This window comes from Mesocricetus auratus, unplaced genomic scaffold (assembly GCF_017639785.1).
Source record: "Mesocricetus auratus isolate SY011 unplaced genomic scaffold, BCM_Maur_2.0 Super-Scaffold_100019, whole genome shotgun sequence".
Taxonomy (NCBI): domain Eukaryota; kingdom Metazoa; phylum Chordata; class Mammalia; order Rodentia; family Cricetidae; genus Mesocricetus; species Mesocricetus auratus.
The window spans coordinates 8,455,416-8,482,975 of NW_024429200.1; the positions used below are offsets into that span (position 1 = coordinate 8,455,416).

At 41.5% G+C, this 27,560-nt stretch overlaps 1 protein-coding gene across 4 annotated transcripts in view; it reads right to left on the reverse strand.

Moving 5' to 3' along the window:
* Exoc4 (exocyst complex component 4) overlaps positions 1–25,655 on the reverse strand; it is a 695,598-nt gene extending 669,943 nt beyond the window's left edge. For all 4 annotated transcript variants that reach the window (XM_040728511.1, XM_040728513.1, XM_040728515.1 and 1 more), the window contains exons 1-2: positions 25,507–25,655; positions 7,049–7,238 (exon numbers count right to left, since the gene is read on the reverse strand). In XM_040728511.1, the coding sequence (XP_040584445.1) occupies positions 7,049–7,238; positions 25,507–25,592 (276 nt within the window). In that variant the 5' untranslated portion in view covers positions 25,593–25,655. The remainder of the gene's footprint in view (positions 1–7,048; positions 7,239–25,506) is intronic.
* Positions 25,656–27,560: the final 1,905 nt, after the last annotated feature.

Genomic DNA, 27,560 nt, shown 5'->3' on the forward strand with positions numbered 1-27,560 from the left:
GACAGACTGTACATCAGTAGTTGTGCACAGCAGGATGTGGATGAGAACGGACTATAAGAAGCAGAAGGCCACATGTAGCAGTGCACACTGGGTAACCTAAGTATTAGGAAAGCTGAGGCAGGAGGAGACTAACTTTGAGGCCAGCCTGGACTACAATAGCCAAGTCTGAAGTTAGCCTGGGCTACATAACAGGAGTGAATTCTCTGATACAATAGTAACAAATTCAAACAGAGAAACACCAAATTCACTGGTATGTAATATCAAAATATATGCATATTACTGCATGAAAACTAAACCTCAATAAAGATGAAGAATAAGCCGGGCGGTGGTGGTGCACGCCTTTAATCCCAGCACTCGGGAGGCAGAGGCAGGTGGATCTCTGTGAGTTCGAGGCCAGGCTGGACCGATAGCCTCCAAAACAATACAGAGAAACCCTGTCTCATAAAAACCAAAAAAAAAAAAAAAAGATGAAGAATAAACCATTAAAGGAAATAATATAAAACCAGGGTAGGGACCACACCCTCAATCCCATAATTCTGGAGGTAGACTCATGCAGATGTCTGTGAGTTCAAGGCCAGCCTGATCTATAAGTTCTAGGACAGCCAGGACTACATAAACAGACAGGGCTGTCTCAAACAACAACAACAACAATAATAATAATAACAATAATAAATAGGAGGGGAGGGGTGAAGAGGAGAGGAGGGAAAAAGAAAGAAAAGAATATGGAGGTTCCTAATTAAAAAAGAAAACAATAGTACTATATGAAACAAGAATCCTACTACTGGGCATTCAGATAGTTTCCAAATTATGATATCAACTTCACAATGATATAAGAGCATATTCAATAGGAGCATTCCCTCAAATTGTGATCATTTTCCAGGATAGCATTATGTTGTATGACACTCTATAGCAATGCTGGTCAGCAGCAGCAAGCCACAGCTCCCAGAGAGCCACACAATCAGAAGAGTAAACAAAGGACCTTCCACAGTGCACTACAGCCAAGCTGGGAAGTTCGATGGACAAGATATATTAAAAGAACTTTTTAGTTTGTGGCATTTTCAATTATGATGGGAGTACTTAGATATAATCCAACCATAAATCAAGGAACATCTACACTATCTAAAGGAAACAAAATCAGTTTGTCTAGAGACATCTGCACTTCCATGTTCATACAGTGTTAGTCACAAAAGCCTAGACACAGAATCAATGTAAGTGTCCAACAAACAAATGAATAAAAATAATAAAGCACATATGAACAGCATTTGTCATTTTAAAAAAATGTATGACTCATCTTCTAAAGAAATCCTGACATTCACAACAACGTGGTTGAAACTGGAAGGCATCATACTTAGAGAAAGAAGACAAGCATCCAAAGGTGATACCACAGAAACTCACACATGACCATTTTTATAAGCCAAACTCAGAAGAGAAGAAAATTACAGTTATCAGAGGATGAGACTGAAGAGATGTTAGTCACAGGATACAAATTCTTACTTAGGTAACAGGAGAAAATTCAAAATATGTGTTGTATAACATGCTGACTGAAGTTAATAGCAATGTGTTCTATACTTGAAAATTGCTAAGAGATACTGTAATGGTTTTACTACAGAGAAATGGTATCTACAGAAGGTGATGTACACATTAACTTGATGTTACCATTCCACAATGTGTTCAAATTCCAAAATACTATGGTACAACAATAAATTTAAATAAGGTCTTTTTAATTGAGGGTATGAAACAGGTACTCTGTCATGAAGGTACCAAACTCACATAAACATTTATTTCTCAAATCCATGTTCTATTTTTATAAATGTGATGACAGTATTTTCATTCTATTATGTCTAATTTATAGGGATAATTAATATTGAAAAATTATATTACCCTGCTTTATTCATAAACAAACTCATGAAAAACTAAGTTGTTAAAATCAAGGTATCATGCTTTGCTTCCTCAAAATTACAGTTAACTTGACATTTGCTCCAAACCATGTGTTCAGCAGCACCAAGAACTTCAGGCTCAATATACACGACTATAAGTCATTCTAATTAGAGGCCAGAAGAAAAGAAGAAAGTAAAAACAGGGCTCAAGCAACTACTGAAAAAAGAGATGCAAGATGATACATATGGCAGAGAAGCAGGAATTTTTGTAACCCAACTTTGGCATAAAGGAATGAGGAAAACTAACTAGGGCTTTAAAAAAAATACAAACATGCCTCAGCTTTTGTAAGAGAACTAGCAGAAACACACTTAAGAGAGGCTGATAGATAACTGCCCAGAGAAAGACAGGAAGGCCACAATCTTCAAGACACAAAAGCAGAAAAATACTGAATTCCAATCAAGAGAAATACAGAAAATCCCTCTGAAAGTGCTAACACTCATAATAAAGCACAGCACATGTGCAAGCATCTTAGGACACGGTGGGCCAGAAGGAACCTAAGAAGTTCTCTCTTGGGCAAGGAATGGTCATGAAAAATCAATATATCAATATCACTTAGTTTACACACACAAAATATTATTCTGTCCCTTTTGTGGCAGTAGAAGCAAATCTACATCTAAAAGCTTTCATACACACATGACTGTGAGAAGGGTCCAATTGAATTTGTCTTATAGAGTTTATAGAAAGTTTATTGAAAGAATAAACTTGAGAAACAACAGCCATGTTTAATTTTCCACGTTTCACCTTTAGTTTTTCTAACTTCCATTCTCAGGTTTAAAATTCTCTGAAAACCTCCCCTCAATTCGTTCCAAGGGCAATACCTCCTTTTTTGGATACTGGATGCAGACACAGATCAAGAAACCCTTGAACTTTATGGTGACATTTCCTCAAGGTTCCTACGACTACAATAATGCACTTAAGACTACTGTTCCATATTTAAATTATAACTCTTGTTAGCGGCCATTGTTTAGCATGGCCATTTCTGAAAACCTAAGGCTTTCTTACCTTTCTCACACAAATAGTTAAGAATTTTCACTAACATTTAGTCTGTAAATAACACCTTACAAAAAAATACACTGTTCTCCTATGACATTTTTTGTATTAATTAAGGCTATTATTCATCTTAATTCTACCTTTCAAGGTATACTCTCATATAAAAGCCAAAAGTCATTTTGGGTAAATGTTAAGTAATGAATGTTGCATTCCTGAATAATGGGGCCCTTAACAACATCACTTGAATAATTATTCATAGTTATTTCTAGTTAAAGGCAAGAAAAGCAAGTTTTTAGTATGGGATCTAATACCAAGAAAACAGCCAATTGAAATGTTGTGTCCATATATACACCACAAAGCCAAGTGTACCCTTTGCGTACCCTTCTTCTATGATAGGCATCAGACTGACTACTTAATATGTTTAAAGAAAACTTCACTGAACAAAGAGAGTTCCAGGAGAGCCTCCAAAACAATACAGAGAAACCCTGTCTCGAAAAAACAAAAAAAAAAACCAAAAAAAGAAAACTTCACTGAACTCACCCCATATTCCCACATATCATAGAGAAACATCAACAAAGCATGGCATGTATGATTTGAGTTTTCAATCTGTATCGATTAATGACCATCAAAGTCAATAGCATTGTAACAGTCACCATGAGACTAGCAGAACCCATGGATTCTGAGGCATCTTGTTTTGGCCAATTTAACAGTATATTCAACAATAACAGGATTACTCCAGAATTTTGTTTATTATCCACATTACTTGACCTGATTGGTCATATATGGTATTTCATTTACAATGATTATTTTTTAATCTATAAAAAACTTCCAAATGGACTTGGTCAATGTAAAATGTTCAAAACCACTTGAGAAGAAAGTCAAACCCATCAGCATGTATTTATTATGAATGAGATAGATTCTAAAAATACAATCTAAATGGATATATGGAAGTGATCTCAAAATTGAAGGCAATGCATGAATAAGAACACATCTTTTTCTGACTTGTTCCACCTTAAAATATATTCCTACATCATATTAGCCACATTATGTTGTTACTGTATTCAAAACCTTACCACCTCTAACAGGCTAAAATTATGCATTATATATATACATATATATATATATATATATATATATATATATATATATATGGGAAATCTTCATCTATTTGAGTCAAGTGTACAGCAGTGTATTCACTAAAATCGGAGTCCCTCGGATGACCTGCCAGACCTATGGCAGCAAGTCCCCTCCATACCTCAGGTACCAGCCCCTCAATTGTCTCACGTCACTCTCCTGACTGCGCACTTTGCTCTCACCTCACCAGTGCTCTGGCTGACTCAGGATCATTGCATCTGCTACCCCTCCTTCCTCAGAATCCACTAGCAGACTCTTCCTCATCCTCTTCATCTACTAGCCTTCCCTGACCAACCTTGTTAAAAGAGCAAATCCCTAGTCATTCCCTTGCTTGTATTTTTCTTTTATTGCCATGTGGTCTGTCTGTTCTGATTAGAATGTAAACTAAAACTTAAAACTCTCGGGACAGAAATCTTTCACTTCTATACTGCAGAGCCTAGAATAACAATCTCTGCACAAGGCAGACACTCAAGAGAAAGAGACTAAACAAACACTGGAATAATCTAGTTGTTTTTGTTTGTATCCTATCTTCATGTACGTTCCATGAGGACAGGGACTGGTGTCTTCCACTTTTTATATCCACCAGTACCTAAAACAGAACAAGAGCTTGGCTGGCACTCAAGAGATATATTAATGAACTCGGTCTTCTCCAAATTCCTTCACTAGAGAACAGAAGGAAAGCTTCAAGTCAGATCTGACTATTTCCAGCTTCCTGTGTGGCTCTAGAATAATGCAGCCTGATGATGGTGGCTGACTCAGCCACATTTTCACCTGAGACAAATATCTACCTATCACTGGTATATAACCTGAAGTGTAGGGGAAAAAAAACAAAAATGGCATGGGAAGATGAGTGGGGAAACATTACTGCTTCTTTGGTCATTAAAAAAAAAAAATGGATGCTTACGGTACAAAATTATCAAAAAAGGAAACAAACAGATTTACTTTCATTTTCCAGCATTTTTCCTTGCTTATTAATCAATTATTACAGTGTTTTTTGCAAAGTTTTCACCCTGTACTTCTTGTCCAAATACTGGCACTAATTCCTAACATTGAATCAGGTGACATTTACTTTCTTTGCAAACTGTCATAATAAAGGCTTCTTTTGTTTTCTTTCTTTCACTCTGACTTTAGTACACTGAAAGTAAGAATGGTAAATAGAATAGTGTGCGCCTTCTATAAAATGCAAGACTCTCAAGATGAGGCCCTTGTTTTCAGCACCAAAAAGAAGCAACACATTCTGTTGCCAACAATGATGCTATTGTATGGATGCTTAGTTGTAGGACCAGAGTAATCACTGCTGACACCTCCCTGGAGATTAGGACAAAATCCTTCCAGTCAGCCAAAGCAATCAGAGGTCCCTCACCCTTCCTGTGATTATCCAAGGAAAGCCAGGAGGTCAGCAGTACCAGTCATGCATTTCCTGGCCTCTCTTGAGCTTACTATACTGGGCCAAAATGGACTGGAGTTTGTTCTACGTAAGAGCAACTCATCTACAGCTTCATCCAGTTTCAGAGATAAATCCATAGGAGGAAATTACCACATCTAAAGGCAAAGAATTAAAGTATTCCTTTCAAAATTGGCCAGTTGTTTTTAAAATGCAAAGAGATTGCTTCAGAAAAGGTTAAGAGCTTACTGGCTCTAGAGCTGGACTCTTAAGAGGCTGAAACTCACATCCACAGTGTCTGAGAAATATAATGTGTGCACTGCTTACAAAATTCTACTAAAAGGTCTGGAGGACAAGAAAGGATGTAACACCATGAGCACAGCTGTTCCTGGGCTGGAACAAGTTAGGGAGTCGTCCACATCTCACAGCCCACATAGCAGATTCAAAGAACAGTCTGCACTGAACCCAATCTCCCCTAGGTGCTTGAGAGGCAGTTGCCAATAAGGAGGTGAAGCATTGGAGTTCTGCATGTTTCATACTTATTTTTTAAGGGTGAAAGGCACTGCTTGAAATTTTACTGGGGGAAAAAATGACAGTAAGGGCTTTAGAGTCAGGGAGCCCTGAGTTCGCATTCTAAATCTCAACAACAACAAAAAAAAAGTCAGTGATTAATATAGGTAGCAATTACTGTTACTTATCAAAGAACAGTACAAGAAAGTATTAAAGGAGTGATCCTCCAAATACACAGCCTAGGGACTCAGGAAGTGGCTCAGTGGGCAGTACCCACTGCACAAGAATAGCTACGTGAGTTCAGATCTCTAGCAGCCACATAAAAGCTGTGCATAGGGGCACACGCCAGTAACCCCAGTGCCAGATGGACAAAGGCAAGTAAAGCCATGAAGTTTGCTGGGAGGCCAGTATATCTGAATCAGGGACCTTCAGATACAGTGAGATCTTGTCTCAAAAAAAAAAAAAAAAGAAAAGAAAAAGAAGGAGAAGAAGAAAATAATACAAGAAACAAGAAGATAACCAATACTGACCTCTGGCCTCCATACACAGACACACAGATACACATACATACAAATGCACACCTATACACATATGTGCATATGTACACACACACACAATAAAAAAAAAATGTAGCCAGGCGGTGGTGGGGCACGCCTTTAATCCCAGCACTCGGGAGGCAGAGGCAGATGGATCTCTGTGAGTTCGAGGCCAGCCTGGTCTACAGAGCGAGTTCCAGGACAGCCTCCAAAACAATACAGAGAAACTCTGTCTTGAAAAAAACCAAAAAAATAAAAATAAAAATAAAAATGCATAGCTAAGAACTATAAAAATTTGATGTGATGGTATGTAGCCTTTTGTTTTGTTTTATTTTATCTTTCAGATGCTGACCAAATATAAAAGCAATACTTACAAATTCACTTTGTCCTTCAGGTACTATAGGCAGGGTACTCAGAAAACAATAGCTTTTCAAAATTCCATAAACTGTCTTTATGAATCACTGGTCAAGGGTCATTAGGCACTACTGTAGCACTGCTGCAAACCACATCTGTAAAGGAAGGTGACCATTGCCAGACAGGAGGAAAGGAAGCTCACCTGCTTGATTTTATTCCGTGAGTTAGTGATACGCTCTGTGATGCTCTGGTAAGTTCGAATGGCCGTTGTCAATTCTGTGTAGTGTTGAACGATCAATTCATCCAGGTCACGATCGCACTTCTCATAGGCTTCTTCAAGGCGACCTTTCTCATTTTCTCTGTCCTCAACATCATCACTAGTAGACAAAGTCCTGATGAAGACAAAATTTATCAAGTCACGTGGCTATCAAACTTCAAAGCAACAATCAGAAGAGCAGTACCCAGTCAATACACCAGCATCTTCATACTACAAACAAGATACAAACTAACTTTAAGGCTGATTCCAGCACCCAGCTAAGTACACGCACAGGTTGCCCAGCCACAGAGCCCACCCTTCATCTATCCTCTTGAACCCTGAAATTATATTAATCAGAACAGATCACATAGATATGAGGGAAGCTGGGCAGCTCTTGATTGGTAAGAATCATGATAATTCCTAACAGGTCCATTCTTCTTACAACTCTGGCTAACAAAACCTACAAAACATCTAGAAAAAGGACCCTTCTCCAGCCCAGGACACTGACACATAGAGCTGAGATTCTCAAACACTCTGTCATCTGTGGAACAAAAGGCATAGTAAATGCTACTACAACTGTGTGTGTGGATAACATGAAGGAGTTATCCCTGAAGCTGCCCACACCCCTCAAGACTTCTTGCTAAAGGAGATAAAAAATATCACTGTTTTAAGTCACTTCTAGGTAGCCTTCTTTCATATGTGGCTGATGTGTACTAAGGGAGAGAGTCTTTCAGCAACTTCAAAAGAGCTCATGTGAATGGCCTGAAATAGGAACAGAGCCCCCAACAGCCTGGGGATAAGGTCATGTTAATTCTAAAATCTATTACAACAGCAATAACCTAAGCTGCACTACAAGACAGAGCCTGCATTCACTATTCTTCAAACAGCACCAACAAGATTGATAGGAATCAACAATAACCAGACAATGAGATAGGTGCACTTATTAAAAATCTTTCAATAACTCAGTTTGATACATGGGCCACAGATCTTTGTTTCCTCCATTATCTTTCTTGGATAATTTTTTAATTTAGTATTATAATAAAGAAACCTTTTTCTCTTATCTGCTCCCTGTGGCAATTTAGAGTTTCATTAAATTCCCTCAGATTTGTCAGCTTATACATTCAGCCTAGTTTATTTCATTTATCTTTTTTAATTTAGGGAGGGGAATAGTTTAGGCTCTCAATGATGGATGCAATCAATTATAAGTCCATCATTAGAACTGCTTTCAGAGATGGTCTGTCAGCAAATCAATCACGTACCCACTTCCAGATACTTTCAAGCAAAATACTGTATAGCAGTCTTCTCCAAACTGTCACTCAGAGCAAGGGGTCTTAATTCATGAGCCACACAATATATAAAACTTCTTTTTCAATTTAGAGGGAAATTCAAGAGGCCTGTCTGTGACTTCAATGTACCTTCCAAAATGAATTCTGTAAATGTGTTAGGGATGCCAAGAGATCAAGTGTTGCATGAAATGAAACAGTACTAGCAGCTATGAAGGGCCGTACCAGGCCAGACCCTATTTCCTCATCTGTAAACCTGTGATCCTAAGTCAGATGAGTTCTAATTCAGGTAGAGAACACACAAGTACTTAACTACTAAAGTAGATCTCAAAGGGAGAGACACAAAAATCATCCTCAATATTTGGTTCAGAGTATCTTAGCATGTCTCTCTGTTGTTTTAAGATATAGAACTTTGCTCTTTAAATCTGAAACCTTCCAGGATGTTTGTTAATCTAAAGAGCAATCGAGAAATGCCTCCAATTCATCAACTGTCCCATTGGTAAGAGTTTCTGGATATTTTACTCTGTCGCTTCTACAGTGCTACACAGCATGAATCTGCCATTTTCACAGTGCCTTCCTCATTCGCCATCCCCCTCTCATACACACTGCCATTTATGAAAGGAAACATGCCAAACATCTCACACTGTTTACCTTAACTAGTCAGAATTACCATGAAGGAAAATGTCAGGCCCAGGGAGGACACCTTCTCTGGCATGCTGTCACTGCAATGCATTACTGGATCATTAGGAGTTACTTAGGAAAGAGAAAGGGTTACTAAAACGAAGATTAGGAGTAAATTGAGTCCATAGGGGATCCTTTCTCCTATTTTCATTTCCAGAGGAAATATTTATATAAGAAGTATCCTGTGCAAGTTTGACTCACACTGAAAGTTCATCCTCTTCCTTTTGATGTAACCTAGGATGAATGACAGCTTGTCTTTAGTCAAACACATAAAACTCTAAAAATACAAATTGTTACAGTATTTTTTAATTAGTGAAGGGAAAGGCAGTAAAGATAATGAGAATAATGAAGGCCTCTAAGAAACAATCTTTATCGAGTATGTGTCCACTCCTCTGGAGTGGGGCCTGTTGTTATCTTCCTTTCCACACTAGAAGCAGCTGAGCTTTGAAGAGATTAATTTGCCCATCTCACACAATTAGAATAAGAGATCCTAGAAGGACTGAAAACCCAAGTCGGTCTGCTCCTGGATTAGGCTTTAAACAACTGCAGAGTAATTAAAAACTATCTCTGAACTCTACCTAGGTTGAGCTCCTTATTCCAACATACCTACTACCCAGTTTCACAGTATGGAAGTTTGCTTGTAATGCCATGTTAATGTCAAAAGGTATGGGGATTTGAAGGCTATTTCCAAACAAAGTGATATTATATATCACAACATAGGCACAATCATTCTAAACTACTTTTTTTGTTCTTCTTGGATTTTAGTTTGGAGGGATTTTTGTCTTTGTTTGGTTTTTTTTTTTTTTTTTTTTTGGTTTTTCGAGACAGGGTTTCTCTGTAGCTTTGGAGGCTGTCCTGGAACTCGCTCTTGTAGACCAGGCTGGCCTCAAACTCACCGAGATTCACCTGCCTCTGCCTCCCGAGTGCTGGGATTAAAGGCGTGCACCACCAACGCCCGGCGACTTTGTTTGTTTTGAGGGTTGTTTTGTTTGTTTGTTTTCATTTTCTAAGACAGCTCAAGCTGGCCTACCAATCACCATATAGCCAAGAGGTTCTCCTGCCTCTACGCAAGGGTTAACACCCAAGCATCACCACACCTGACACTACAATGCAGTTGTCGTGAAAAAATGATCTATGATATTGTGGACAGTCGTTGCTGATGAGACATGTTTCACATGTGAAATATTAATACTAAGCCCAGAAATGTATACATCCCCACTGCCTTGTGTCCAGAACATGGGGAAGGAGGTAAATGTGAGACCGAGAGAACAAACAGAAGCAATGCAGTGGTCACATAGTAAGTACAGTCTGTGATAGCCTTAACATAGTATAGTGAACATGACAGTATCATGACCCTTTATCATGACAGATACATGAGCAGAGGTCCAGAGATAGGAGTATTTGCATACAGGCACACAGCTAATGGAATCTGAGCTGGAATTAAAGATGAATACACTTGACACCAAAGTCCAGCTTCCTTCTACCATATATAGTAATTACTATTTTTCCTGCCTCAATCCCAAACTGAGAACTTCATCCTAATCATGTGACAGCACACCGATATTTCTTTCTTTCTTTTTTTTTGGGGGGGGGAAGGTGGTCAAAACAGGGTATCCCTGGGCATCTCTGGCTGTCCTGGAACTCACTCTCTACAGAGTGACCTTGAACTCACAGAGATCTGCCTGCCTCTGCCTGCTACATGCTGGGATTAAAGGTGTGTGCCACCACCACCCCGATTTTTTCCTTTTAAGAAATGCTGCTGGGGCAAATGGATGGCACTAGAAGAAACCATCCTGAGTGAGGTAACCCAGTCACAAAAAGATAAACATGGCATGTACTGTCTCATATATGGATTTTAGACATGAATCAGGGGAGTGCCAGTCTACAATCCCACTGCCAGAACGAGAGGGAAACAGGGAGGACCCTAAGAGAGATATACATGGTACCCCAGAGAAGGTGGAATGAGGCAAGCTCACAGGGTGGGGGAGGGGAAAGGGAGCCAGGAAAAAGAGAGGGAGACAAGAGAAAGGGAGAGGAGGACATGGGGGAGCAGGAAAGTTGAGTTGGGAGAAGAAGAGAGGAAAGCAGAATGAGAGATAACATCCTCATAACATAGAGGGAGCCATTCTATTGAGGAGAGATCTGGCACTAGTGAGAACTCCAGAGATGTACAAGGATGACACCAACTGGCAAACTAAGCAGTAGTAGAGAGACTACATTAAATGCCCCTCCCTAATAATGATTTTAACGACTGTCTTACACACCATCCTAGAACCTCTATCCAGTGACAGACGGAAGCAGAGGCAAACACCCACAGCTAAACACTGAACTGAACCCCTGGAACCCAGTGACAGAGAGGGAGAAGTGATGAGCAAAGGGGTCAAGACTGGACTGGTGAAACCCAGAGACAGCTGCCTGAACAAGGGGGAGCTCATGGACCCCAGACTGATGGCTGAGAGGCCAGAACGGGACTGATCCAGACCCCCTGAATGTGGGTGTCAGTGAGGAGACTCAGGCAATCTATGGGGTTTTTGGGTAGTAGATCAGTATTTATCCCTGGCACACAAATGGACTTTGGGGACCCATCCCACAATGAGGGATGCTTTCTCAATTTGGACACTTTGGGGAGGGCCTGAGCCCTCCCTGGAACGAAATGACAGACCCTAGAGATCCCCCACGGAGGACCTTACCCTCCCAGGGGAATGGAATGCGGATTGGGTTGGGGGCTGAGGGGGCTGGGGGGGAGTAGGCGTGGAGGGGAGGAAGAGGGAGCTGGGACAGACATGGGAAGCAGGCTTGTTCCTAATTTAAATATATAATAAAAAAGTGTAAAAGAAATGCTGCTGGACCTGACAAAAAGGTTTAAAGAAAAGAATAACAAAAAGGCAGAAGCAAAGGACAATGAGTTAAACTGACACTCTAAGGTGCATTCAATTATACAGCCACTCTTTAGATTTGCCCATACTTCATGTAAATCTTAATTATAATTTACAAACTGCTGGGGAAACAGAAGGGTAAGTCAGACTGCAGTGACAATGGGCTCAGAGATGTTCCTGCATCACTAAGAATTTTTCACTAAGACAGCTCTGGTATTTTACATGATGAATTACATCTCTAAGCATGACTAATTAATCCCAGGAAGGAATGTGTTTACCTAACAGGCTAAAGGTCCACCAAATCCTTCTAGCAGGAACAAGGATGGTGGATGGTGCCATTGGATTCACAAGCCACCAGTTCTGGCAGAGTCCCACAGACAAGCACTGAAACATGGGATAAATATCGGAGACTGAATGAAGATGGAATCTCTTAATTTCTTTTCTTTTCTTCTTTTAAATAGCAGCTTCAGTCTTTCAGTTGCCAGACAAATGTCGTGAAAGGAAAATGAGCACTCACCATGAGCAACTCCTTCCATGGAGCAACCCTGCTCTCACAACGGACTTTAGTAGAGAGTAATGGAGTCCAGGCAGACACAAGAGCATAAAAAAGTCAATGCTCTTGTTTTAAAACATCAAAGGAAGCACAAACAGGAGGGAAATTGCACCTATGAAAATCTGGTTACTCACCAAGACAGCCCATCACTCACCAAAGCTAGAACTTTCAATCAAAGACAGAGGAAAAGAATGAAAGAATTAACAACTAAATCTAGACTGCTGCCAAAAACACACCAAACCCTTCTTCGGACACTCAGCAGGCATGTCACCCAGAGGCATTCAGAGTTTGCAGAAGGAGCTCAGTTCAGTCCACAACAGCGCACAAAAAAGTTCACTTTTCTTTCCCCATACTACTTACTCGTACAAAAAGTTCAACGTATTAGCTGGGTGTAGTAGCACAGGCCTTAAATCCCAACACTCAGAAGGCAGAGGCAGGTGGATCTTTGTGAGTGCAAAGCCATCCTGGTCTGCAAAGAGAGTTCCACAACAGCCAGGGCTACATAGAGAGAGATGGTCTAAAAATTAAAAATAAATAAATGTAGATGCAAGTTTATAAATTGAGTTAGGTATAGTAATGGCAACACTTAATGTAAAGGTAGAGACAAGCCACCTCAGCTACAAAGTGAATTTGTGGCCAACCTGGGTTATATGAGACCACCTCAAAAACAAAGCAAGAAGAAACCATGAGAAGTATCTGCAAACTCAAATAGGGCTTTGCAGTGGGGCAAGCCAGCCCTGTCTTCTAATCCTAGACACTTAGAAATAAGGCAGGAGCATCAACACTTGAGGTCAGCCTGAGCTACACAGTGAGGCCCTGACTTGGAAACAGGAATTCTTAGTAAACAAAGATGAATAGAACTCTGCAACCCCAGTGAGGTCCTCAACCTCTCTGGGTGTGTTTTCCTTGTAAAACAGGCAAGAGAGTAAGAACACCTGCCTCTCCAGGATGTTTTAAGGACTGAAGAAGTGTGGGAATGTGCTGTGCAAAATATGAAGCGGAATGGAAATGCAGACTCACAGCATTAGAACCAAAATTAAAAAAAAAAAAACAAACAAACTATGAATCCCCACCATGAGCCCAAATCCCCTCAAGCCTCCCCAACGGAAGTTCCTATGGATCTATTACGAAAATAGGTAAGACCTAGATTCTCACAACGCCTGGCACAGTAAGTGTTTAGTGAAAGCTACACAATTAGCAGCAGCAAGACACAGGGTGTGGAAGGTCATGCAGGACAGCTCTCTGCCTGGGACGACTGCAGGGGGATAGTCTCACTGGAGGTCATGCACGCTCATAAAACCCCGGAAAGGACAGAAAGCACCAGCTCTGGTGGGCCGGCCCAGTTCACTAATTCATTCAACAGAGTTCACTAACCACCGTTACTTACCAGCCAGTTCTAAGTGGCTAGACACACGGCAGCAACTAACCCAGCCCTCCCTCAAGAAGCTGGCATTTCAGTATGGAAGGGCAGGCCATAGAGTAGGCAGGCAGAGAGGCAAGTGCAGAAGGCAGGACTGTGGTACAGCAGAGACAAATATGGCCTCCTCAAGCAAGGGTACAAAAAGAAGGCACGTGAATAGCATCTCTGTGAAGACACCCTCTGTGGGGAAGCTGTTCTAGGGAGGACAGATGCATGAGCCATGAAGGAAAACGAATTCAAACTGTTAAGGGAATAGCAAGGAGATCACTGTGGCTACTAACTGCTAGTTTAACAGTGACAGGAGAGGAGGTTAGGAGCCAGACCAGACACAGATCTGTGGGCTTTTACTCTGGGCGATCACTGAAGCCACTACTTAGGGATGGTGGTACCTTCCTTATCAGTCAGTGTTTAGTGGTGACAGTAACCACTTTTACACTAGTTTCATTTTAATTATATATCATCTCTTTCAAAAAACAAATATCAGAGATGTTTTCTCTAAGAATATGGTAAAATATACAGAGCATCATTATATAAATGTAAAATATAAGCAGATCACATGGCCACACAGAGTTCATAGTAAATGAGTTATGAATCTACATTTGAGCTTCCAAGCAGCCAAAGCAAAACAGTCTAATTCTTGGGCTGGAGAGACAGCTCAGAGGTTAAGAGCTAGCTACTCTTCCAGAGATCCTGAGTTCAATTCCCAGCAACCACATGGTGGCTCACAAACATCTATAATGAGATCTGGTGCCCTCTTCTGGGGTGCAGGCATACATGCAGGTAGAACACAGCTCTCCCCAGCACTTGCTTCAAAGTACTACAGTCATGTTTTCTTTCCAAAAAAAAGAACCCAACCAATCTCATACATGGCTGACATCAAAATACACCTACAGCCAGCAGGGGAACTACAGACAACGGCTCTAGGCATGAGTAGAGAAAAATCCAAAGCCATGAGGAAGAAAAGAGACTGAAGGATGCAACACTGCACAGCTCTGTCAGTTCCAAGCTGATTATGTAAAACAGGACACATTGCTATACTTCCTAGATGGTGATTCATCTGTAACTGCTTCCAGGGAATTTTCAAAATAAGAGGCCCTCGTCATGAATCTGGGATTGAATAAAGAATCACACATTAAAGAAATGCTAGAGATGTGTATCATCACATAATCACACAAGATACACTTTACTCAAAGCAGAAGCAAATCAACACCTCACTTTCAAATCAGATTTTATTCTATTCAATTATACATTGTGATGTCTTGATGCTTAATTATGGCTTATTAGAGCCTATGAAATACAGGATAATCCCATCCTGATAGCAATTCACAATGACAAGTCCCTCTGAAAAAGTTTTCTCATGCATATGAACATCCCCTAACAGCACAAAGAGACTTATGTAGCCTCAAGTGACAGTAAACAATGTCTACTTTAAAGTCAATTGAAAACTCACTAGTGTCTGGTTTCAGACAGCACTTAGAGCCAATTACTACACCCAACACGTGTGCCTATAGTGCTTCAATAGTGCAATTAACTCAGTTATGCTGCACAGTACTGGAGACCAAAAGCTATAAATTGCTTAGGCAACAAAGAAAGCCATTATCTAAAAATTAAGTAAAATCACCCGATTCAGGAATAAAACTGAGCTTACGGCTGACAGAGTCAACTTAAAACTCCATCTCTCTCCCACTTCCTTATAAAGGTCGGCATCCCACAGAAAGCACTGTCCACAGAGATCCTCACTTCCTAGTGAGTTCCTCACAGTGAGTTTACAAGATTCTGACAGGTATTATTTAGTCAAATACATACTGGGAATTGGGGGGTGGCTTCTTAAATACAAGCATCAGACGCTTTAGAATACAGGTGTCATGGAGAAATGACAAACTCTAAATTAGAGGTTCTCAATCTTCCTAATGCTGTTACCCTTTAATACAGTTCCTCATGTTGTGGTGACCCCCCCCATCAATCCCAAAGGAGTCAAGACCCACAGGTTGAGAACCATTGATCTAAAGACAACATCATACAGCATCTCTGTGTTTACAGATCTGCTAAATAAACACTTTGTCCCACATATATTTTTTAATGGAAGTTTGTGAGAACACACAAAAGTCAAAAAGACTTTGATTTGTTTCTCATATCTTATTTCCCCAATAAAGTATGTTGAAGGACTACTTAAACTTTATCATGCTTCCAGGTCATCTGTATAATTATAAAAATGCAGATTCCTGTCAGAGGGGTCAGGTGCCTGAGACAACACATTCCTAATAAGCTTTCAAGGTTGATTTTAGATATAAAAGAATGTGAATGACAATTCCTGGAAATAAACTTTGTCTACAAAGACTGACTGACTGATTAAAAGTGAGACAAATGTTGTAAGTCTAGAGACTAAATACCTTGTCTTGGGCTAGCGTTAGCCCCTAAAACAGGCCTTCCTTGCCTACCTCTGTGTAAGAACTAACATCCTGCAACTAATAGATAAAAAAAAAAAAAACTTTGAAATCTACTGACTTAGCAGACCAATAGTGTCCACCAACTAGAAGCTAAGAACTTCATCAAACAGTATCATGGGCCTATAAAAAAAAAAACTCCCCCATCTTGATGTAAATGCCTCTCTGATGTACCCACCACGATTTTAAACTTCCCTTGTTCCATAAAACTGCTCCACTTGGAAACTTGGAATCATAAAACTGCTCCACTTTGAAACTTGGAATCTGGGAACACCTAAATCTGTGTTCCCAGGCCATGGTCTCTCAAAATGAGTACAGAATAAACTATTTCATATTCTCTTTAAGATGAGAGCTGTGTTTTTTGTGTCAAAGGCACTAAGTATTAAATGAAAAACAAACAAGATCTTTTCAATTATGTCTACTTTACTTTTTGAACGGGCTTATAGTAACATACAATTCAGAAAAAAATTCCATGAAAAAACCTAAAATGCATAATTGTTTATATTAACACTATGAAAGGTAACACAAAAGTAATTTTTTATTACTTTGTATTAAATTGTCAGTTCTGACTGTTTTCAAGGCTGAATCCCTAGCACATAAACAGACTGGCTACAACTATAAAGATAAAGGTTGTAACTCATTTCATAGCTTGAAAGCAGTTAACAAAATGTAAACAGCATCAGGCTCAGACTGTTTGCAAAAGGAAGCAGAAATTACCACTGCAAACAACTGCCAAAAACCCCCTAACTAGTAATAAGACTCTAAAGCCTGCCCAAAGAAAACCTGTGATCACATTAGACACCAGACCAACAACTTACAACACTACCACTGCAAGCAGCAAAACAATAGAGCTGTATCTTTAAAATTAAGAGCTGTAAGTGTATACAATCATTTCAAGGCATGTCTCAGAATAAAGGATTAATGAGATACATAATATAGGTGTAGGAAAAAGGTCCAGCCAAAGAAACACACCCTGAGAAGAGCCAAAGAAACACACTTTGGCCCTGCAACCAGAACCAAAGAAATGTACCCTGATCCTGAAACCAGTGCCAAAGGAACACACTTTGTCCCTGGAATCAGAGTCACTGAAAGAAATACACCCTGGCACTAAAATTGGAGCCAAAAGGCTAAAAAGGACCAGAGAAATAAAGACACTTTGGCCCTGAAAACCAAAGCCATATCTGACCCTAACCCTGTGCAGAAAACTAACCAATCCTCGAGCAGAGCTCTAGCCAATGTGAGTTCAGCTTGTGGCAGACGGCAGCCACTCTCCTGGAGTTTTCCCTCCCAATAAACCCCTTCAATGAGCTTTGGGTAAAGATCTTCTTTTGCGGTGGCGGAGGCCGAGGCGGAGCAGAGGCAACCCTGGGCAGAGCAGAGCAAGCAGGGCTGTAACACTTTTGCTGGGAAACCTTCCCTTGGCAGAGAGGAGTTGTTACACTGGCTCTCAGCTCTCCACTCTCCAGGAGCAGAGCAGAGCTGAACTGTGGCAACTTCGCCCATGAAACCTCCTGCCGAGCAAAACTGCTACACTGAGCGAACATCCCCAGCTGGAAGACCCTGTCCTGCCGGAGCAGGCCGATACACTGGGGAAGCCTTTCTCTGAGGCAAGGCTGTAAGCTGATAAGCTTACTACAACCTGTGGTGATCCTTGGCTCCAGAGCTCCATGGCCAAGTACTATCAAATTTAGTAGAAATCAAGTTTCTAACCAAAGACACTACTGACACTAGAAATGAAGAATTAAGCATCTGAATGCCTCTGTTCCAGCTTGTGCAAGGCACTTTCATGCCTTGTCTTATTTCATGTTCCCCCAAAACTATACCAGTCTTCTAAACATTCTGTTTCATAAAAGAAAGTAAGACTGGAGGAGCTGAGTGATTAGAAGTTACAAAACTAGTTAAGTTTTTCTTATCTATTCTAAACCACACACTGAACCTCTCACCAAAGACTGTAACCAGACATATCTTATAAAGGCATGGATTGAAAAACTTGATGGCGCGGGCGTTGTTGGTACAGGCCTTTAATCCCAGCACTCAGGAGGCAGAGGCAGGCGGATCTCTGTGAGTTTAAGGCCAGCCTGGTCTACAGAGTGAGTGCCAGGATAGGTTCCAAAGCTACACCGAAAAACCCTGTCTTGAAAAACCAAAAGAAAGAAAAACTTAACTGGGCGGTGGTGGCGCACGCCTTTAATCCCAGCACTCGGGAGGCAGAGGCAGGTGGATCTCTGTGAGTTCGAGACCAAGCCTGGTCTACCGAGTGAGTTCTAGGACAGGCTCCAAAACAATACAGAGAAACCCTGTCTCGAAAAAACCAAAAAAAAAAAAAGAAAGAAAGAAAGAAAAACTTGATGGTATCATGCAATAATAAACTACAATGCTCAAAGCTTTCAAGAAATACTCCTTTTAAGAAAGCTTTTAAGAATGACTCCTGATTGACATGTGAAGCAACCTTGTTTCTAATTTAAATTTAAAAATTAAAATAAAAAAAATGACTCCTGAGGCTTTAGAAACCAAGACTCCTGTCTCAGTTGGAGTTCTATTGCGGCAACACCATGACCAAAAAGAAAATTGGAGAGGAATGGGTTTATTGGGTTTATACTTCTATATTGTACTCTATCACTGAAAGAAGTCAGTACAGGAATTCTACAGGGCAGAAACCTAGAGTCAGGAATTAATTCAGAAGCCATGGAGGGGTGCTGCTACTGACTTTCTCCTAATGGCTTACTCAACCTGCTTTTTTTTTTTTTTTCCGGTTTGAGACAGGTGTTTCTCTGTGTAGCTTTGGAGCCTGTCCTGGAACTCACTCTATAGAACAGGCTGACCTTGAACTGACAGAGATCCACCTGTCTCTGCCTCCTAAGTGCTGGGATTAAAGGCGTGTACCACCACAGCCCAGCCTCAACCTGCTTTGTTATATAACAGAGAACAGGGATGGCCCCAACCAAAATTGGCTGGGCTCTTCCACAATTAAGAAAATGCTCCACAGGCTTGCCTATAGCCCAATCTTATGGAGGCATTTCCTTAACTGAGATTTCCTCCTCCCTCAGATGACTACAGTTTATGTCAAGTTGACACAAATGTAGACAGCACAACTCGGTTCAATATATTAATTTTGCATATACATCCAAAAAATGGAGAATTTTCTTCTCATTTCCATAAATGCCATTATCAGCTGTCCCAGAACCTCCTGAAAGTTTAGTATTTGTTCTGTTTCCAAACAGAGTCCCACGTATCCCTTATCCCAAGAGCTACAATTACAGGTATAGACCACCACGCCTAGTTTATGCTGGGGCTCTAACCCAGGGCTTTGTGCTAGGCAAGTACTCTACCAACTGAGCTCCATCTCCAGTCCTGACACTGTCTATTCTGATAGTGACTTGCAAAGAGTACGCATCAAATCACTGAGAGCAAGGCTGAGGGAAACAGAAGAGTAAGAAACCGAAAGACTGTTTTTGAGATGAGCTCAGATGAAGAGAGATGGTTCTAGGAACAGTATCTATGCCTAACACAGCTCTTGGGACCCAGCTCAAAACAGAGTGGCCAAACTTTTCCTGCCACAAACTGTCACAAACCTCAAAGGTCTCTGTTCAAAGCCCAGATCAAAGTCTGGACCCCTCAACAAACTTTACTTTGAATTAACTATGGGCTGACCAAAATATCCTCTACAAAGGACGGAAGGAATTTAACAGGAGCCTACAATAAAGGATTTTCTATGTTTTTGAAATTCCAACTTCTGTGAAGACATAAAAGTTGATGAAAATGTGAGCCTCCAACTGCCTTCAAACCTCCTTGACATCTGTAACCAGCCTGTCTGCAAAAGCTCTGCTCCAATGTTTCAATAAGGTCTCCTTAAGTCACAACCAGAGTCTGGCTCCCCAATTAAACTGGCTATTTGCAGACTGACGTACAAAAAAGGCATAGTCAATGTTTAATTGGAAAGCAAATCACCTAACAGTAAGTGGTAGACACATTCCCCAATTAAAAATCTGTCAAGAACTCACAAAAATAAAATAACATCTCTGAAATGCCATCTTCCTTATTTCACAACTCCAGCTTCACACCAAACAAAAGGTTGAAGTGGGGTAATCAGTAGGAAAAAAGGAAGGTGTGTGTGTGTGTGTGTGTGTGTGTGTGTGTGTGTGTGTGTGTGTGTTTCAACTGTTCAAACTGGACTCCGTCCACCCAATTAGTGCTGCTGTAAAGGGCCACTGTGACTTAAACCCAAAATCTGCACGGTTAGTGGCAGTTTCTAAAAGACCAAATCACAAGCACTATCCCTCCTCATCAAAACTCTTCTTCACAAACCTGAAGACTTCTAAACAAACACAAGAGTGGACCAGTACACACTGACTGTCCTGAAATGTGTTGATTCAGGGTTTGTAAGTAATTAAATATTTTAATTTACATATCCTCTAAGGCTCTTTCCATCAAATATAAGATTGCAATTGCACAGCCAGGTGGTGGTGGTGGTGGTGGTGGTGCACTCCTTTAATCCCAGCACTCAGGAGGCAGAGGAAAGTGGATCGCTGTGAATTCAAAGCCAGCCTAGTCTACAAAGTGAGTTCCAGGACAGCCAGGGCTGCACAAACCAACCCTGTCTCAAAACAACCAAAACTAAAACAAACAAACAAAAAGACCACAATTTCACTATATTTCCATTTTTTATTTTAAATTGTCAATGACGAACTCTGTCTGACAGAGTCATTATCTAATTAGTTACTACCATGTTAGAAAATGGCGATGAGAACTGGCTATGATGAAGCAGGCCTATACTCCCAGCATCAAGAGGTGGAGTCAGAAGGATCAGAAGTTCAAGATTATCTGCGCCTATATAACAAGTTCAAGGCTAGTGTGAACTACCTGCAACCCTGTCTCAAAAATCCATATACAAACAAAAAGAGTAAACTGGCAATGAGACCAGTGCTCGTTCCTTACATTAGACCTTATCTGGAGTTTCATTCAGTACCAAAAGGAGTCCACAAGAAGAAATGTTCTTCTCCTCTAACTACCAGTTTTTCTAACTATCAGGAATACCAGTTTAGCCAGGTGTGGTAGCTCACATCTTTAATCCCAGCAGAGGCAAACAGATCTCTGAGTTAAAGGCCAGTTTGGTCTACATAGCAAGGCCAGACCTGCAAGGGCTTCATAGTAAGACCTTATCTTTAAATAAATAAATAAAAACCATTTTAAAAGCAACATAAAATGTTACAACATATAACCTATGTAGAAATGGTGTTTTTACACATTCCAGGAAGACAACTGAAGGAAATTTTTAAACATTCCAAAACAAGCAAAACAGCTGCTCAGTGATAGAAAAAAATAAAGATGAAACACTTGAACTGTTTAAAAGACAGTGGATTCTGTCACTCAATGAACTGTGACAAAATGACAGGTCTAGGGCAACATAAAAGAGCTAGCATGTACCAAGTACCCTTACAGTGATACTCAGACTTTACAGACACAAACCTAAAGTGGGTTTTCCTTTGTGAAGCCTGTTGCCAAAGCAACCAGAAAAGGTCTAGTCTTTCAAGAGAATCTGAAAAACGTTAAGGATAGGAGGCAACTGAGTACATGGGAAGATCGGAGAATAATGAATATGATGCGTGAGAAGAGCAGCATGAAGGACACACGCAACAGATCTGAAGAGCAGAAACCAGAAGGACACACAGTCACTAATAAGAAACGCACAGTCCTGTTCTATTTTTTCAGTCAGGGCCCGTCTCTCGCCCCAAATGCCAACATCAAAGTTAAACTACCATTCTCGTCCCATGTACTGTTTAAGACATTTAAACCACTCAGTTAGGGTGGGGGAGGAGGGGAGGGAGAGGGAGCTGGGATTCACATGTGAAACAAGCTTGTTTCTAACTTAAATAAAAACCACTGAGTTAAGCACAAAAGAAACTCAGGAAACACCAATAGAGACTGGCAACAACCTCCCTCATTCCAAAGCCAAATGTTTGTGTTGAAACACAAACAGCAACACTCCAGCACCAAAAACATCTACTTTTGTGTTGCTACGCAAGCATGAACCCCAATCTGACAAGACTTGACTAGAATGATAGGTCTGGACATACCTTAACAGCGTGATTGTAAAAAGCACAATAAAGGAGACATGCCATTCAATGTTCCATGTGATCTGGATTAGGAATCAAAATGAAAGCAGGACTTCACAACAGAAGTCAAAGGAAAGGAAGCCTGGGCCAAAATCATGGTGGAAAAGTGAAGGTAACACAGGTTGGCTTAAGAGGATTACAGGCCGGCAGTGGTGGCTCTCGCCTTCAACCCCAGCACTCAGGAGGCAGAGGCAGGCGGATCTCTGTGAGTTCGAGACCAGCCTGGTCTACAGAGTGTGTTCCAGGACAGCCTCCAAAGCCACAGAGAAACCCTGTCTGGGGGGAAGGGGTGGATAACGAAATAAGGCCAGGTGTTGTGATGTACACCTGTGACACCTGCACTTGGCAGATGCAAGCAAGAGTTACTCCTACCTACTTCAAAGTTACTCCTATTGACATATGAGTTTGAAGCCAGACTGGGCTGCATGAGACCATATCTCAATACAAAACAATGCTGAACACTATCTAGCAGTGGGTGATGCCCCCCAAAATGACAAAGAATTGGCCCTTCGAGGACCATAAGAGAGATATGGTACCCCAGAGAAGGAGAATGGGATGGGATCGCCTGAGGGGATTGGGAACATGGGGTGAGAGGAGGGGAGAGGAAGCTTGGAGAAAGAGAGGGCGAGAAGAGGAGAGGAGAGGGGCACATGGGGGAGCAGGAAGGTTGAAGCAAGGAGCCACTGTAGGTTTGAGAAGAAATCTGGCACTAGTGAGATTTCCAAAGATCTACAAGGATGACAGTGGAGAGGCTCCCTTAAATGCCCTTCCCAGATAATGAGATTGGCGACTACCTTGTATGCCATCCTAGAGCCTTCATCCAGTAACTGATGGAAGCAGAAGCAGACACCCACAGCTAAACACTGAACTGAACTCCTGGAAACCAGTTGCAGAGGGGGAGGAGTGATGAGCAAAGGGGTCAAGACTGGGCTGGCAAAACCCACAGAAACAGCTGACCTGAACAAGGGGGAGCTCATGGCCCCCAGACTTATGGCTGAGAGGCCAACATGGGATTGATCCAGACCCCCTGAATGTGGGTGTCAGTGAGGAGGCCTCGGCAATCTATGGGGCTTTGGATAGTAGACCAGTATCTATTCCTGGCACACAAATGAACTTTGGGAGCCCATTCCACATGGAGGAATGCTGTCTCAGCCTGGACACATGGGGCTGGCCTAGGCCCTGTATGGAATAATATGACAGACTTTGAGGATTCCCCATGGAGGGCCTCACTCTCCCTGGGGAGCTGAGGTGAAATGGGGTGGGGGGAGGGGCAGGGGAGGAGAGGAGGGTGAGAGAGCTGGGATTGACATGTCAAGCAAGCTTGTTTCTAATTTTAAAAAATTTTTTAAATAAAAAAAATTGGCCCTTCAAGCAAATGTATGTCTCTACATCAGAATCAGTCAAAAGTTTCAAGTCCTTTTTCAATTTTTAGATGTCACATAGTGAGGGTAAACCTAACAGCCACTTAAGAAACCTGACATAGGAAGCCTACAGACCCAGAAGCACAAAGAGGGTGGGACGTTTGTTTACAGCTGTCACTTTCCCTAACTCTCTCCACATCCGCTGGAAGTGAGCACTCCTTCCATAAATTCTCAGTCTCTGTAACATTCCATCTTTGTCCAAGTCCATTTCATACTCTTTATACATCTTTATCTCACAAGTGCAACATACACTCCTCAGGAGTAATACTGTATCTGACTTGTCTTTGAAAACCTCAGGGCATCCATTCAACAAATATTGCCTAAGTACTAAATAAATGACAGGCACCATACTCAGAAAATATCTATTGTTTATGTGAGTGTTGACTATCAGGCAGGAAAAAAACAAGTACATTCCATTCCTACTAGAATTACAAAGAAAATTCAGATGGGCTACTATAAATGCTTTGACTGAGGTTTTAATATCAGGGAACATATCTGTGCTGTTTATTGTTAAACACAAGCCTGCAGTTACACAAGACTATTTTCTCTTCATAACCTACAGAGTGTATTATTTTCACAGGAAGGTCTATCCTCTCATTTGTAAAATAAAATTGGTAACAATTTAGCATACCATTGACTTACACTACTGTCTCTGACATAAAACCCACAGATAGGTCTTTTTCAGTCCACTAAGTGGTAAACTTTTTAAAGCTTGATTTATCCATTCTTTCAAGGGCTTACAACCTCAGATTATGGTGGATCCTGGATGTTAAGAAAAAAAAACCCAACAGGACCACTACAGGAGAATGGTCAAGTCATTAGATTAAGAACTCATATCAAAGTGAAGGATAAGTGGGGGAAACACGGGATATTTGTTTCAAGAAAATTTGTGGGGTGAAATTCAAATGACAGCAACACATGCGTCATAACGCATTTTATTCAGGGTGGTCCAAATTTGTTTAACGTGTTAAACTTTAAAAAAAAAAAACCTGAAAATAGTCCACCACTCCCTCTCCTCACCCTATTTCAGGAAGAGAGTAACACAGAGGAGGGCATTTCGAAATTGTCTCTTGGTATGATTCTGAGAAGGGGAAAAAAAAAACTGGACTAAGACAGCGAACAAAAAAATAAATAAATAAGAAGCACATGTGTCACTATCCAGTCCTAACCAGCTCACTGCAGAACCTGGGATGAGTCGTGGAATAGCCGTGGCTATTCCCGGGTGGTGGAAAGTGCCCAGAGCGGAACGCCGGGCAACTCCTGACTCCTGGCCCTCCAGAATCAGGGGCCACAGCTGGCCTCCCAGAGTGCGAGCTGCACCAGGGTCCGCCTGTACCTGTCCTAGGAAGCAATGAGCACACCTGCTCCGGGACCCAAATGGGGACCGTGCCCAGAGGAGAAGGCTGAGGGGCGGGCTCCTCGCCTGGAGTCCGGCCCCCAGAAAAACTGGGGACCCTGGGGGCCGCCCCGCCGGACCACAGGCCCTGGGGAGGGGCTGGGGAGGCCGGGGAGGAAGGGAAGGGCCGGCGGGCGGGGCCCGACCGACGCCTCTCCCTTCCTCAGCGGAGGGCGAGCCGCTGCCCTGTCCTCACCCTGCCTCCTGCCTCCCTCACCTGATCACCGAGATGAGCAGCCCCGAGGGGTCTTTGCTTTTGCTGACTGAGCTCCTGTATTTCCCACCAGCTGCTTCTGCCGCCATCTTGGTACGGGAGCGAGAGCCAGGTGCTTGACAGGACCGGGAAAGAGTAAACGCCGCGGAGGATCATCCACCAATGGCAGAAGACAACCGCGGAGGCGCGGAAGTGAAGAGACCAATCCCTGCAGAGAGAAGGCGGGACTGATGCCCAGCTGGAGGCCCAGGCGCCTGTTCGCTCTAAGCACTCTGGGAAACGTAGTTCTGCGAGTTCTGGGCATGCCTGGACATTAAGCCAATGGCAACTTGTCCAAGTCTCCTATTCCGTGTCTTCTTTAGATCTCTTCAGGTTATTTTTCGGTTTACCGCCTTTTATAACTTTACACTTTTTTAATTTAATGCATCTGATATCACAGTGGATATACAGATACGTGTATTTAAATGAAGACCCCAAAGGTATGCTTTGTGCTTGAGTGGGCAAAAATATTAACTTGAAATACTGTCTTTAATGAGCCAAATGCAAAATGATTTTATATAGAATGTATCATAAAGAATATACACAAGCCAGGTGGTGGTGCTCACACCTTTAATCCCAGCACTCAGGAAGCAGAGGCAGGCGGATCTCTGTGAGTTCGAGGACAGGCTGGACCGACAGCCTCCACAATACAGAGAAACCCTGTCTCGTAAAAAAAAAAAAAAAAAAAAAAAAAAAAGATACAAAGTTCAAAATTTCAATTCCGATACAATAACAAAGAGGATTTTATAAAGAAATTAATTTAGCCATGCACGGTGGCACACACCTTTAATCACAGGATTTAGGAAATAGGGGCAAGTTGATGTCTGTGAGTTCCTGGCCAGCCTGCTCTACATAGAGTTCCAGGACATTCATGACTATTTGGAGAGACCATGTCAAAAGGAAGGAAGGAAGGAAGGAAGGAAGGAAGGATGGATGGAAGGAAGGAAGGAAGGAAGGAAGGAAGGAAGGAAGGACCAAAGGAAAAAAGGAAAAAAGGAAAAGAAAGAAATTAGCTGAATAATCCCAACTCAACAAAAGCAAAATGAATAAAACAGGAATAAATTTAAGCAGGAAAATCAAATATGTATATGTTGAGAACTACAAAATATTGCTGGGGGAAAAATACAGGAACCCCTAAGTGCATAAACTTTTTCAGCAACAGAATAATTGATGCTAACATTCATGTGTAAACATAAAAATCCATGAATAGCCTAAACAATCTTGAGAAAGAAAATAAAATTGTGGAGGGCTGGGGAAATAGCTTGACCCGAAAGTATAAAGACCTGTATTTTATACTCAGAAACCAAGCAAAACACCAGCTACAGCGAAATGAACTCACAACCTCAGCACCAAAGATGTAGACTTGGGAGGATCCCGGGTGCTCACTGACCAGTCAGCCTAGCCAAAATGGCAGGTTAGAGTGTCAGTGAGAGACCCTGACTCAAAAACAAACAAGGTGGAGAGAAACTGAGGAAGACACCTCAGTTAACCTCAGGACGGACGTCATACACACAAACACACAAAGACTAATACAAAGGATTTGCGTTCTCTGCTTTAAAACCACACGGAAAAGCTAACCAAAGAGAAGAGCTAGTCTAAGAGGGAAACACATAAATGGACGGCAACTGAGAATCCAGAGATAACCCTCATGTCTGTAGGCTGTCGGCTTCTTTTCTATTTTTAAGATTTATGCGTTTTAATTTGTGTAAAAATGTTTGCCTGCATGTATGTAGACGCATGTGTGTGCCCTGGAGCTTGCAGAGGCCAGAAGACAGCATCAAATGGCCTGGGACTGGAGGTACAGATGTTTGTAAGCGGTCATGTCGGCGCTAGGAAGCAAACCCAGGTCTTCTGCAAAAGCAGCAAGTGCTCTTTTTTTCAGATGTGTTTATTTATTCATGTGAGTGCTCTATTTGCATGTGTGCCTACATAGCAGAACAGGGCATCAGAGCCCACTATAAATAGTTGTGAGCTACCATGTGGTGGCTGGGAGTTGAACTCAGGACCTCTGGAAGGGC